At 33.6% G+C, this 13,992-nt stretch overlaps 1 protein-coding gene across 4 annotated transcripts in view; it reads left to right on the top strand.

Moving 5' to 3' along the window:
- The window catches only part of LOC144453225 (diacylglycerol kinase zeta-like), a 153,883-nt gene extending 140,200 nt beyond the window's left edge, over positions 1-13,683 (top strand). For all 4 annotated transcript variants that reach the window (XM_078144504.1, XM_078144503.1, XM_078144505.1 and 1 more), the window contains exons 13-23: positions 46-164; positions 937-1,010; positions 1,273-1,390; positions 1,628-1,827; positions 2,201-2,301; positions 3,204-3,359; positions 3,952-4,156; positions 8,378-8,481; positions 9,077-9,235; positions 10,514-10,714; positions 11,140-13,683. In XM_078144504.1, coding sequence (XP_078000630.1) covers positions 46-164; positions 937-1,010; positions 1,273-1,390; positions 1,628-1,827; positions 2,201-2,301; positions 3,204-3,359; positions 3,952-4,156; positions 8,378-8,481; positions 9,077-9,235; positions 10,514-10,714; positions 11,140-11,192 — 1,490 coding nt within the window. In that variant the 3' untranslated portion in view covers positions 11,193-13,683. The remainder of the gene's footprint in view (positions 1-45; positions 165-936; positions 1,011-1,272; positions 1,391-1,627; positions 1,828-2,200; positions 2,302-3,203; positions 3,360-3,951; positions 4,157-8,377; positions 8,482-9,076; positions 9,236-10,513; positions 10,715-11,139) is intronic.
- The last annotated feature ends 309 nt before the right edge of the window (positions 13,684-13,992 follow it).

The following is a 13,992-nucleotide window of genomic DNA, read 5'->3' as shown; positions in this document are numbered from 1 at the left end:
CTAAGTATGAGTTGATCACTAATATATCTTTCATTGTCATTATAGAGGCAAACCCGGAGAAATTTGATAGCAGATTTAGAAACTTGATGTTTTATGCAAGGGCTGGTGGCAAAGATTTCTTGAAACGAAGTTCTAAAGATTTGACTAAATACTTAACTGTTGAGGTAAGTACAAATATCTTATGGATAGTGAAACTTACAACACACTACGGGTTACTACTGTTCACTCGTTCTGTTTGATGCAACCATGTAGAAACCAATAAGAAACTTCAAAATTGCAATTTCATGCGATATTTAGTCTCAATGAAATAAACCATTTAAAACATACTGTTACTAGACACAGGCACCAATGTTTTGATGTTTGCATGGTGACACGTTATTTCGATAAAATGTCGCAAGAAACTTTATTCAATCTTGCATTTTTTAGTTAGAATACTGTAGTATGCAGTTTGTTATTTGTTTCTGTGTGGTTTTGACAAACAGAGATAGTGAACAGTAACTTGCAACACACTGTATTTATAATTTCAATGCCCTAAACAAGAAAAAAAATGTATACATATTATACATCTGTACCTGTAGTGGTGAGTTGAATACCGAGATAAACTTGATGTCATCAGAAGTGTTTCCCCGTTTACCATCCTACAAAAGTGAAATACAAACTGATGCAATACTTGTTAACACTATTTGAACAGTGCCACCACAGGCTAAATTTGAAATACTTTTGTTTTTAGTATAGAACCAGCGGTCCTTGAACATGAATATGTATTAGGCTACATGAAAAGTTCTTAAATAAATTTAAAGACTGAAACTCAACTTGATATTGTCATAGTTGCAATTTTGAATATTTTTATTCAGTTGAACAACCAAAAAATAAATCTTGTATTTTCTGCTCAAATGTGTACAATCAGGCTTAATGCTTTTTTTTTCTCTGTTTCAGTGTGATGGTATAGACATGACGCAGAAAGTAAAAGACTTAAAGTTACACTGTCTACTCTTTCTGAATATTCCCAAGTAAGTATGCACCTAATGACCTTTAACCTATGACCCAAATACATAGCATTGTGGGCTATGTAATGTCATCTAAAAATAACTTTTATATACCGAAATACGGAATGCTGATTTTTGAGAGTTTTATAATAATACAGTGATGTAAACATTTTGAAACTGTCTACCATTAGATGTCAAAGCTTGTTCAAGTCTTCAGATTTTTGAAATGAAATTTAAATCTTACCTGTACTATAAACTCATCACAACCAAATCTGTGCATAATCAGGTATAGTGCTGGCACTACACCATGGGGTAATCCCAGTACAGCTAGTTATCCACAGTTTGAAGCACAACGCCATGACGATGGATTCCTTGAAGTCATTGGATTCACACCATCTCAAATAGTAAGTAATTGTAGTATGATTAATTATCACCAAGTTGAACTTTGAACTGTATTCTTAGAAATTTTCATCCAAGCAGGCCAACATCAGGGGTAGAACCTGTCAATGTAGAAAGGAAGGAGTATGAGATACCTTTGACCTCAGTTTGACCCCTGACATTCAACCAAGTTGGGCACAGAAAATGGGCTTCTCCACTAACCTATGGCTTGCCAAAATAATCTTTGACCCATATTTTCACAGGCTTTCAATCAAGTTGGTGGGCATGGAGAGAGACTTTGTCAGTGCAGAGAAATCAAAGTTACAACAGCCAAAGCGTTACCAATGCAAGTTGATGGAGAACCTTGTAAATTAGCACCTAGTATTATTAATATCACGTTAAAGAACCAAGCACTTATGATCTTGAAACCCAAAAGAAGAGGATCTGTGCCAATTAGTAATGAGTATGTACAATATTGGCTATCGATTTCACTTTTTATGCAGTTTGCTTCATGTATAGCTCTGTTATACTTATAAAGTACTTGCTTTTTTTGTTACTATTATTGAACTTGTGAGTTTGAGGAATGGCAAGTGGTTTGTTTGTGAAAAGAATTCGAGAACTTTATTAGTATCATTGTCTATAGAGATTATTCAAAACAAATTGAAACAAATATCTGCACCTGCTCTATCTATCTAAAAACCAAGCAGTAATGTTTATGGAGTTTAGCCTTGAAAGTGTCAGTGAGTTCCAATGACAGCTTTATAGGAATGTTGATGTTTATTTACAGAAGTAAATTTTCAGGAATAGTAATCATACATTTATTTATTAATATTTAGGTCATTGGTGTACACAGACAGACTACGTATTCAGGTTAGCCGTATCAGTATGTATGACTATGAGAGACTTAATTATGAGAAGGAAAAACTCAAGAAAGCTTGTAAGTCTATTTTTTTTCATTTCTAAAAATCTGTTTATAATTAAAGTGGCCATATGGATGAGGATTGGGTATTTATTTTGAATTTTTGATTTGTAAAACAATTTTATCATGGCTTCATACATGTAGTTGAAAAATCAATGTGAAAGAACATATGCTAAGTCTGTGTTTGTAACTCAATACATTGTAAAAAGCTAAAACAAATGTGTAAAAAGTTTGTTATTGTACTTACAATAATAGAGATTTTATGCTGTTGCAAACACAGACTTAGCATATGTTGTTTCACATTGATTTTGCAAGTAAGAAGCCAGGATAAAATTGTTTTGTAAATTAAAAATCTAAAATAAATACCCTTATCTGAGCCTTGTTACTCCCATGTTCAATTCTGTTGTTAGTACAAAATCCCAGACTTTTCATGGAAAGGGTGGGCCAAGACAATAATACCATTGAATCTATTGGGTTAAACCTAGGACAACAATATTAAGGTTTTTGTTGAGGGCAGTATCATATTAAAGCAAGTAAAATCTACCTGTGAGTTCCCCTGTCATTTATATGGTAGAATTTGTATTGGAATCTATGCTAGTTTTATAATCTTACCCTTTTCTGTTACCAGGGTTACCCAACCTTAAAAAACCTAGTGGCCACATAAGGTAATCCTATTGGCGGCCATATTAGATAAACTGATTGGTAGTCACGGCAATACCATTAATGTCCAATACATACAGTAGTACTAATATTGGCCCTATAGGGTAATCATATTATATGTGTTGTCCAATATACAATGCATAGAGTAATTATATGCCTTGTAGGGTAAACCTATTTGTGTCCCCAACAAATTAGCTACTAATGTAACTAGATTCCATCAATGCTATAATAACAACGCCATACTAATTTATTCTCTACAGCCGTTCCACTTGGAATCATTGTGGTCGATAGTGATAGTGACCTTGAACAGATACGTGCTCACATTAACAGACTACTAGAAGTCTTTATCTTACAAGATTCAGCATCAGCCAATGGAAACAAAGTCAGTCTGTCTCCCACCTGGTGTTTTCTGGACTGTAAGTAGAATTATGCCTCTCAGTTTTGTATAAACAGTATTTGAATTTTAATAGTTACATCTACTTTAAACCTAGATATTTTCACTATTTTACAGTCTTCAGCAAGTTCTCAAAGACTAATTTTATCTAATTACCAGACTGGTACATTGTGTTCATGTAGAAGAAGGCATTTTAGTCACTACTTATTTTTGTGTCTTTGTTTACCAGCAAAATATGTGAAAATTTCCAGTTTTACAGTATGTGTCTATGCCTATGTCCACATACAATCAGAAACTACTGTGCATTCACACCTGATAGATCATAAGTTTACTATATACTCAAATTTTTTATAGTCCCTAATAATTATGTGTGTACATGACACTTGCAGCCCTCAATATTACATGTATGCGAATACATTGTACTTGGCTCTCAGTTGAATTTATTTACAGTTAGTTTTTTTTTCCTTTTTATACAAAATATCTTTTTGTCTGTCCACTTTCCTTTAAAGTTTACTCTGAATTTCTTACTCTTTTCTTTCTTCTAACTAGTCCAGCTTTTGAACAGTTTGAAATATCTTGTAGTAAATGATTGAACTGTCTATTTCCTATTCTAGCCACAACAGCTGATCGTTTCTTCAGAGTAGACAGATCTCAGGAACACTTGCACTATGTTACTGACATCTCATCTGATGATTTGTATGTCCTTGATCCTGAACTTACCAAACCTTCAAATTCTGTCCAAGATGCAATGCCAGATATACTTAATAATGATGCTGCAGCAGAGAATGCTGGGAGAATGCGACCAAATGGTGCAGCAAGGTAGAAAAGAAATTTCATGCGCATATTTTTGTAATGGTTTTCGTTTTGGTATAATGATTTTTCAGGACACCTTGTCAAAGTTTGCCGTCAGAATTTAAAAGACTTAGTTTATTTTAATTTACAATAAACTAAAAAAATATGACATATTAAGTTTTCTAAACCCACTACTTTATATTAGAATTATTCCCCACTCTTTGATACACAGTGTTGTATTTAGTAACCCCTTATTTGCACTATGTGAAACCCCACCAATATAAAATTTGCATATTAATTCTGCATTTCTTACATTGTGAAGAGTGATGTGGAGATTTTACATCACTTGATTTGCTGACTTTTACACAGATGCCTGCATCTACTTAAAGTTTGAAATGAAACACAGAATTTACCAAAGCTAATATGTTGCCTGAAATGCATGCTTAACTTGCAATACTTTGAAATGATTAACAGAACGAAGCTTTTTGCCTATACCTTCACTTTTTTTGTTCTTTTCCTAAAGCATTTGAAACTTCTTTGTTTTAGTGTTTGTTTTGTTTACTGTTTAAACTAAATTGTCTACTAACTCTCCTGTATGTTTGTTTGTAATGTTAACTGTGTGCAACTTTTTTTCTCTACTTCTTGTGTTTCTTTCTGCTCATGCTGTCCGTGTTTTAAAAAGTGCACTATTGGAAACAATAAGTGAGAGACCGGTTACCCTGCCTCTAACAGAGGCAGAGAAATTGACCATCAGTAATATTGTGTCATACACAGACAGGTATAGTATATATGATACGATTGTTATCGGCCTCAAAACTTCATTTTCTCCTTTCTCAAATTCTTCCATTTCTAATTCAGCATGATTCTTAAAAAAAAGTTGTTGTTTTTTACTCCACTGAACTTTTAGTAGATGTACTGCATGATTAGTGCTTTTCACTTACTTTCAATATTCATTCCTAATATCTTTATAAACAATACTATATTGGTATTACTTATACTTTCTTCCATAGATTCTTAACGTCTTCATTAATAACTTGTATACACAAAGAAGTCTTGCCATGTATTGTTATTTAGCATTTCGATTTTGTGAAAGAAACTAATAATTAGTCCCCGCGGACGAAGTCCGGAATGGGGACTTATGGATTGGGTTCCGTCTGTCCGTCCGTCCGTGCATCCGTGCGTCCTTCCGTCCGTCCGTCCGCAGCTGTTTCTTGGAGATGCCTGGACCGATTTTTTTCAAACTTGGTACAGGGGCAACATACTATGGCATACATATGCACGTCAATTTGTTTTATGATACAATCCAATATGGCCGCCTAGCAACCATTTTGTTTGCAAATTTTCCCTGTCTAAAGCCATAACTCAGACATGCTTTAACAGATCTCATTCAAAGTTGGCATTAGGACAGTGTTCTATGACATACATGTGCATATTCATTGTTGTCATGATACGATCCAATATGGCCGCCTAGCAGCCATTTTGTTTGTGAATTTTCCATGTCCAAAGCCATAACTCAGACATGCTTAAACAGATCTCATTCAAAGTTGGTATTAGGACAGTGTTCTATGACATACATGTGCATATCCATTTTCGTCGTGATACGATCCAATATGGCTGCCTGGCAGCCATTTTGTTTGCGAATTTTCATGTCCAAAGCCATAACTCAGACATGCTTGAACAGATCTCATTTAAAGTTGGTATTAGGACAGTGTTCTATGACATACATGTGCATATCCATTTTCGTCGTGATACGATCCAATATGGCTGCCTGGCAGCCATTTTGTGTTTGAATTTTCCATGTCCAAAGCCATAACTCAGACTCCATTTTCATCATGATATGATCCCCCATACCCAACCAATCCTTTATTGTTGGAGGCATATTCCATGTCCAACAAGCACACACAACATATCTAAGTCTGTTTGTTTTAGGTTCACAAATGTTGTTGCGTGATCAGAGTAGTGATAATTCCTTAAAACCCAATTATAGCGGGGACTATGTCACTATCAATGACTTGTTTATATATGTATTTAGGGGTTTTTCACTTCATTATCTTATTTATCATGTATTCTGTATAATCTATGTTGTACTTATTTATTTGGTAGTCATTTTGTATGACTTTAGCTTTGTAGTGTCTGGTATGACAATTGCAAATGTTTGTATACATAAGGCCAGTGGCTAGGTCTTCATCTATTTGACACACACAAATAGACGAGTGGGGGATATATCTCCTATGGACACTTGTTTTTACTAATACAACTATCTGATAAGGGCATATAGCCACTTACTAAATATGATTTCCAAATGCTAAGTTGAATAAAATTTATCTGATTATATTTCAAATTTAAAACTTATTGCATTGAATTCTTGTTCAGGAAATAGATTTTTACCACTTTAGGTGTCACAAAAATAACAATTATTTAAAACAATGATTTCCACTCATCATTCCATTCATTAAAAGCACACAGAATAAGTTCACCTTACAAAGTGTGCGAAATTAAGGGAAAATGACACCAATTTTTCCGCACCAACTGAGGGATAGATTAATAGATGATGGAGGCAACTTATAAATAGGCAGGGATCAATTGTCCTTGGATTGACTTCAGTATTCTAAATTTATCTAAATAAATATCTGAACAGTATAAACGAAAGATTCTTTCTGCAAATTTGTTTCAGGAAAATTATGACCTAAGTAGCCTTATCAGTATGAGTAGAGTGAAAAAAAACCTTTTGTTATGATTATTTTCTGGCTGAATGAATATAACTATACACTATCAAGCATAATTTATATAAAATTGGGAAAAATAATTGTAGTTTCAAACATTTCGACTTGTATTTGAGTATTTGTGATGTATAAAACCCATATTTTATGTTCTAACATATTCAACCTGGCTTGTGTGTGGTAATAGATAAAGATTTTATTAATTAAAAATATCATATACTTATCCTGCCCAGGCAACATCTGACTTTCTCATTTCCTTATCACAGATTCTTATTACATTTCAATTGTCTTCGATTTGTTTCATGAACCCCTTTGGACAACTGTTCATTTTATTATCTCATTATTTTTTTTTTATCTCATTTTGTGTTTGATATATCCTCAAATAATTAAAGTGGGGTGACATTAGTCTTTCTAATGTTTATGTATCTTTGAAGAGGTTAATTCTAATATTGATAATGGCAACAGTAGTGTTCTAATGTAGAACTATTTTCCAGTTGTTAATTTAGGCATATTAATTAGCTTGTATTGCTTTGACCCAAAACACAAACTAAATGTCACCCTTCTGTGATAGTTTGATGAAATATGTACGGTCATCACTGGGGAAAGAGACGTGCATAAGGTCAAGAATTTTTTGCTTTAAATGTTTAAAAATTGTCTAGGGTTGGTCGTGTTATCGGAAACACACAATTTGTTTTCAATTTTGCCTAATGCAATTTATACAAGCCATGTACATATGGAGTGTTTGACAGAGACCAACAGTTGCATATTAATGAACACTTCCATAATCTTGACATTTACACCTTGCATCCGAGTAAACATATATTTTCTAAGAGAGTGTCTATCTAGAACTCAATATGTTCTGTGCATCTTTTCTGTATGCAAACTGGATCATTTACATACCAGTAAATATGTATGGAATTCTCAGGGAACTTTGTTTCCTTTGCATTCAATAGGACAATCTGTGTGACTTACAACATTCTTAATCTTGAACTCAAACATTTATCTCAACAGTATTAGTTTCAATTAAATCCACTTATCCTGTTATTTATGATCTTTCAGTTCATCAGATATTATGACGTGGTAGTTTTATTTATCAGAATTTTATCTTAAAGGGCAATGCTACTCTAGAAAATACAGGTATTTTCATAAACTTGGGGTTCTGGAGAAGCATTTCATGATTTTACATCATATCTATTCTTTCAGATATGCAGCATTGCATCATGGGTCTTAGTACTAACTTAGATATGATTATTAATAAGATACACACTAAATATTCATGTTATTTATGCGAAGGAAAGAAGCGCTTAGGAGTCATGAATATTCATGTCTGCTGAGACCCATGACACTCTACTGAAAGAACAATAGAGGCAAAAAGTTTCAATTTGGTTCAAGAAATTAATTTCCAAAACACAAAGTTTATGAAAATATTATGTATTTCCTAGAGTGGCGTTTCCCTGTAAGTCAAGCAAAAATCTTATAAATTTGCATAAATAGATTTGATGTCATCATGATATGATTTTCATTACAGTGGGAGTGAACCATCTCTGTTGGCCTCTCCAGTAAATCAAAGAAGAGAAGTATCAACTCCTACAGGAATATCTGACACTGCACATCTCAATCCACTGGACAAAAGTAAGTTACCCAAGGTTACCTTATTACACTATCAAACTGACATATTGATACAAAAGCAATAGTGGGTACCTCGGATGTAGATGCATGTGATGCTTTTATCAGTTTGTTTATGTCTGTGAAAGCTAGACTTATTGTGTATGCAATATGACTATTAAACATTCACAGACATAAACCAACTGATAAGAACATGGCATGAACCTAAATCAGAGGTGTCTGCTGTTAGTTTGTATTAAATGTAAATCAGTTTGATAGTGTAATGAGGAGAAGACGTTTTAGCACTTTAACCCTTTCAACACCAATTCCTGCTATTGCAGGAACGTACAAGTTCTAAAGCCAGTTTTAAGTGTCCACCACTGATAAAACAAAATTCTAATTAATGTCATATCTAGATAACTGCTGCAAGATTGTTATTATAAAAAGTCAACACATGGTATTCTACTGGACATAATTAAGATGAGCTTTGTACCTAGATATTTGCAGTCTCAAACTGAAAACAAATCTATTCAGAATTAAGTGTTTCAATCTCAATGAACAGAAGAGTTTTTGGAGAATGGTACTTTTAGAAGTTCTATTGATTGATTTCTGTTTGTTGCAGTGTTGATAGATACCTCAAAACGAGGCGATACACAGAAGTTCTTTGAACTACTCAAGACGGGAGCTAATATCTTTTCCACCGATCAGCATGGTATGACAGCCCTACATCACGCAGCTAGGTTTGGTCACAAGGATATTGTCAAGTGTATTATAGACAATTGTAAGTGTATTTAAAAAGGAATTTTGATTTCATAATAACTAAGGTATGATTGCACAGTGTCATACAAGCTTAGTATTAAAATAAACATTGGTCTCCGAGGCCTAAATTCACTCCCTCTAAATGAATGTTCACAAGTGCAACATTTACCAGTATATACATTTGATACATGTACAGTGTAAAACCGTAGTGAAAATTGTAGCGATCACACCACTACAACAATTGATACAATGTAGAAATGTTTTTAAAAACATGGTAAATACATTAAAATACTAACTAGAACCCCAGCACTGTATATCACATTAGCAGTTAATTTTAACCAACTTATCAACATCTTGGTAGTAAATACAGAACATTTTATTATTGAAAGCGTGAAACTTTTCAAAATTTGGTTTGAAGTGCGAAAATGAATTTCAGCAATCACACTTATGCTAGATCCCTGAATGAACAAAGTTTATTTCTTGAGCTTGTGTGACATGTGCAATTGTCGTAACAACTTATGTGTATATTTGCTCAATTATCTTTAGTTATCACTGCTTTAACACTACTGTAGGATGATTATATGCGAATAGATAAAATTTTAAGTTAGAATGCATCTCGGGTACAAATTTTCCTAATTCTCTGCAAACTTTACCATATAAAAGCTTGTTCATTTTCCATTTGAAATAAAAGCAATATGGAAGTGCATTGTTTTTTTTCCAAGAAATAGTCATTCTTCTCTTTTCCCATACAGTATTTGGCGGCTATATTGTATTATAAACTAACTAAACTTTGACATCATTTTGACCCCTACTTAAAAACTTTCTCCTTTTACCCTAGATTTTCTAAATTGATTTTAAATAAGAAGTTAAACTTTTCTTGAACAAAGTAACATCAAAAGTTTAATGATTTTAATTTCCACAGAGCATTCTACATTAATTGATAACCCAAAGTACTGTTAAAATGAAACTACCTATCAGTGTTTTTGCTAAGGTTTGGGAACCCCGGTAACAGAAAGGGGGAAAGAGGTAAAACTGGTAGTGCTTCCCATGCAATGTATCACAGTTTAGGTGGGGAACCCCGGTAGATTTTACCTACTTACCGCCCTTAAATAAAACACTGCCTATAGTACTTGAACATTAGTTGTGTTCATGTTGTATCAAATTAATGTCATTTTGTTATATCACCAATTGTTTATGGGTGACTAATTAAAGCAATTTTCTGCTAAATCTTTTGTTGAATTTTTACGATACAGAATTTACAGTATTTAGAGTACAAAGATGTTTTGACAATCCTTTGCAGGTGACAAGTCTGTGCTTGATATCGTTGACCGTGAGAAGTGTCAGACAGCGTTGCATAAAGCAGCGTGGTATCAACGCCGTACTATTTGTCGTATGCTGGTGGCAGCAGGAGCATCATTAACTAAAACTGATTACCAAGGCAATACACCTAGATTACAGGCACTGAAGGCAGATGATCAGGATCTAGCTGCATTTCTTGAAAGTAAGACAATTATTTCACTCTTATAGGGAAGTGTGAATTCACTATGCATAGTAAAAACTTGAATGTTAAGCAAGATTAAATGTCCTGGTTTCATTCACATTACTTTACAATATGGAACTGACTGAACTTAACACTACATCACCTTAGTCCTAATTAACAGATACAATGTGTTTTATAAGAAACTGACCATTTCTTAGTATATATTTGGTTATGCGATGAAAAAAAATCCCACTTGCAGCTAGTACAACTTGAAATGAAAATATTTGCTAACTACAATTAATTTCTTATTAATTTAATAACCTCAATATTCAACCTCATTGTGTCTCATACATGTACCTTCTGACACTCTTTGACATTTAACCTTTGAGTCATGACCTATGATATCCAACATTCACTGATAACCTTTGACCTTTGACTTCCCACAGGCAAGGAACATTACCAATTAGTTGTATCAGAAGACCAAGAAACAGCTGTGTAACAGAAGCTGTAACCCTGGCAACAGGGCAAGACTTGCAACTTGAACAGATGACGACATCCAGCAGTGCTTGGATGAACCCGCAAATGTATGGGTCAAAGTTGAAAGGTCAAAGATTAATTATCAAGAAAGCACAACATGAAGTCTGTGATCATGCTGTCGGAAATTTTTGGAACAATGAAATGTTCACATGCCCTGACCAGTGGGGGCGCTCTACTACCGAATTCAGCTCTGAATGTGATGCAAATATGTTTGAAATGGAACCCAATTATCGCAAGAGGATTGACTTTATTAGCAAAAGTTCTTCCACTGGTTGGCAGTTTAAAGTTTTTACTGATATGAAATGCATCAGGAGTGAGATATTGAAAAAACCTACGCATTTGAACTTGAGTATATAGCTAACATATCACACTAATTAGTGTAGCGGGCTATCACTATGAACATCTTTGCAAACTTTATTCTATAAAGTAAACAGTTCATATAGAATTGGGAAGAGTTTATTTGTACAAAGTTATTTCAATCTTATGGTCTCCAAACACTATCATTTACTTTCTGTTTTGAAGGAAACATTTTATTTGAGAGAATTTGTTCTTTTTAATATAATATACAAGTAATTATAACATTTTACTATTTCTGATGTGTAAGATGTGTGTAGGAATTTACAATTTTTCTGCCATGTGCAAGCCGAGTTGTCGCATTTGCTTAAAAAAATGGTTATGTTTAAATTATTTTCTGGGTTTTTACATCACCTCTTTGTCATTAGTTCTGTTGCTCTACATTATCATCATGTCTGTAATGTCATCACTTCTGTTGTACTACATCATAACTACCTGTGTCTATGTCATCAATTCTGTTGTTCTACATCATGTTTCTTGTGGTGAATCATTTTCATACACCTTGCATTATAAATTATTCTCTTGGGGGGGCTAGTATAGTTTTGAATATAGTATGTGATTGACAATAAAAGTGGATTGTTGTGAGGGGATTAATTCTATTTACATCCCTCACATAAACCTAACCCCTCAAGTTAACATAAAAATATGTAAATGTTGTACAGAAAGTCTATTCTTCCTTCATGTCCAGTATCAAAAACTAGGCTTGCACTAGGTATCATCAGATTTTTGTGTGTTTTTTTAGTCAGCTGGGAAAATCTCACACCTCAAGAATATATTACTATGGCAAACATACTATCCAGTGTTCTCCATGAGGGGTTTTAGCAGGGCGTGCTACCCTGGTAACGATGGCCACTGCCCTTGCTTTAATGTTTTGCACCCTAGTATATCAGTATACAAAATTCAACATGGCAGATAATGAAACTGTCATGAGTTTTTGAAGTCCTCAATAGTAAAGTGTAGTAAGTCTCACGTAGCGTGAAAGTTTTGGTCAGATGCAACACCATACAGCTGTACGCAAACTTTAATTTAAAATTTTTTTATGTCTTCTCATATCTGGACATTTAGTTTGAAAGAATTGTAGCTTTCCTGAGAAAAATAATCGTTATTGTTTGAAATAATTTTAGCTTTTCTGGCAAAACTAATCATTACTGTTATGCAAATAATGTGAATAAATTATGCAAATGAGTCACCCTGCTATCAGAACAATCCGTGGAGAACACTGCTATTGTTAAACACAGATTAAAACTGTTGTTATTGTATGTGGTAGATTACACGAGTGGATGGTAGCCTTGGTTGTACTGATGTAATCACCCAGTAATCAAGATATAAGGTAAACTGACAATTTATGAAAATAAAAACCGTGGAATTCAACACAACATGTTTAGATTAGAGCTCTTTTATCAAAGTTAGAAATGATGTCAAATATGCCACTACTTGCGAAAAACTTGCTATCAGAGACACCGCACTACTGTGAGTGTAATTACATCCACATCCATGTGTAGTTTATGTCAACATGCACTAGCTAATTATTTCAGTGAGAACTTACCACTCTCTTGCAGCTTAGCAAGAACATGCAAGGAAAAGGTATTCCCTCGCATGAAGTATCATAGGAGGAAACAAATGTGTTTTCTTTTCTAGCATGTTCTCACAAAGCAGCGAGGAAGTGACATTTTCTCACAGAAATGATTATCTAGTGATGTTTGAACAAAAGTTTTAGTCTATGTCTGTGTTAGATTGCCAATAGTCTGAAAGGTTAAGCCATATGCAACCATGAGCTACCCACGACTGTATTATAGTATAAGCGGAAATAACGCCTGGATCTTTGAGCCTAGCTTGCCGATAGTTCAGTTGCCATTGTTGTATGTTACTTACAAACAAGATCTGAAATCATACTGACAATACTCTGGTAGTCATTTATAAACATTGACTTAGTCAGCTGGAATAATTGATGCTCTATTGTTAAATAAAGTTATTAGGAATAAAGTTACCTTCTTTTGGAGTCTGCCTTTAAAGTGGTTATATGGATGAGGATTGGGTATTAATTTTGGATTTTTAATTCATAAAACAATTTTATCATGGTTTTCTATTTGAAAAATTAACGTGCAACAACATATGCAAAGTCCTTGTTTGTAACTCAATAAATTGCAAAAGATTAATAAATGTGTAAAATCTTTGTTATTGTATGTACATAAACAAACATTTCACACATTTTTTTTAAAAGCTTTTTGCAATGTATTGGTTTACAAACACAAACTTTGTCAATGTTTTTCACATTTATTTTTTAATTAGGAAGTCCGGGTCAAATTGTTTAATAAATAAAAAATCTAAAGTAAATACCAAAAACTCCATATGGTCTCTTTAAGTGGCTATGGAGCTACATACCCTTTAGACCAGTCTACTATCAGGTG

Source organism: Glandiceps talaboti, chromosome 23 (genome assembly GCF_964340395.1).
Source record: "Glandiceps talaboti chromosome 23, keGlaTala1.1, whole genome shotgun sequence".
Lineage (NCBI taxonomy): Eukaryota > Metazoa > Hemichordata > Enteropneusta > Spengelidae > Glandiceps > Glandiceps talaboti.
This window is presented reverse-complemented; position numbering and strand designations above follow the sequence as displayed.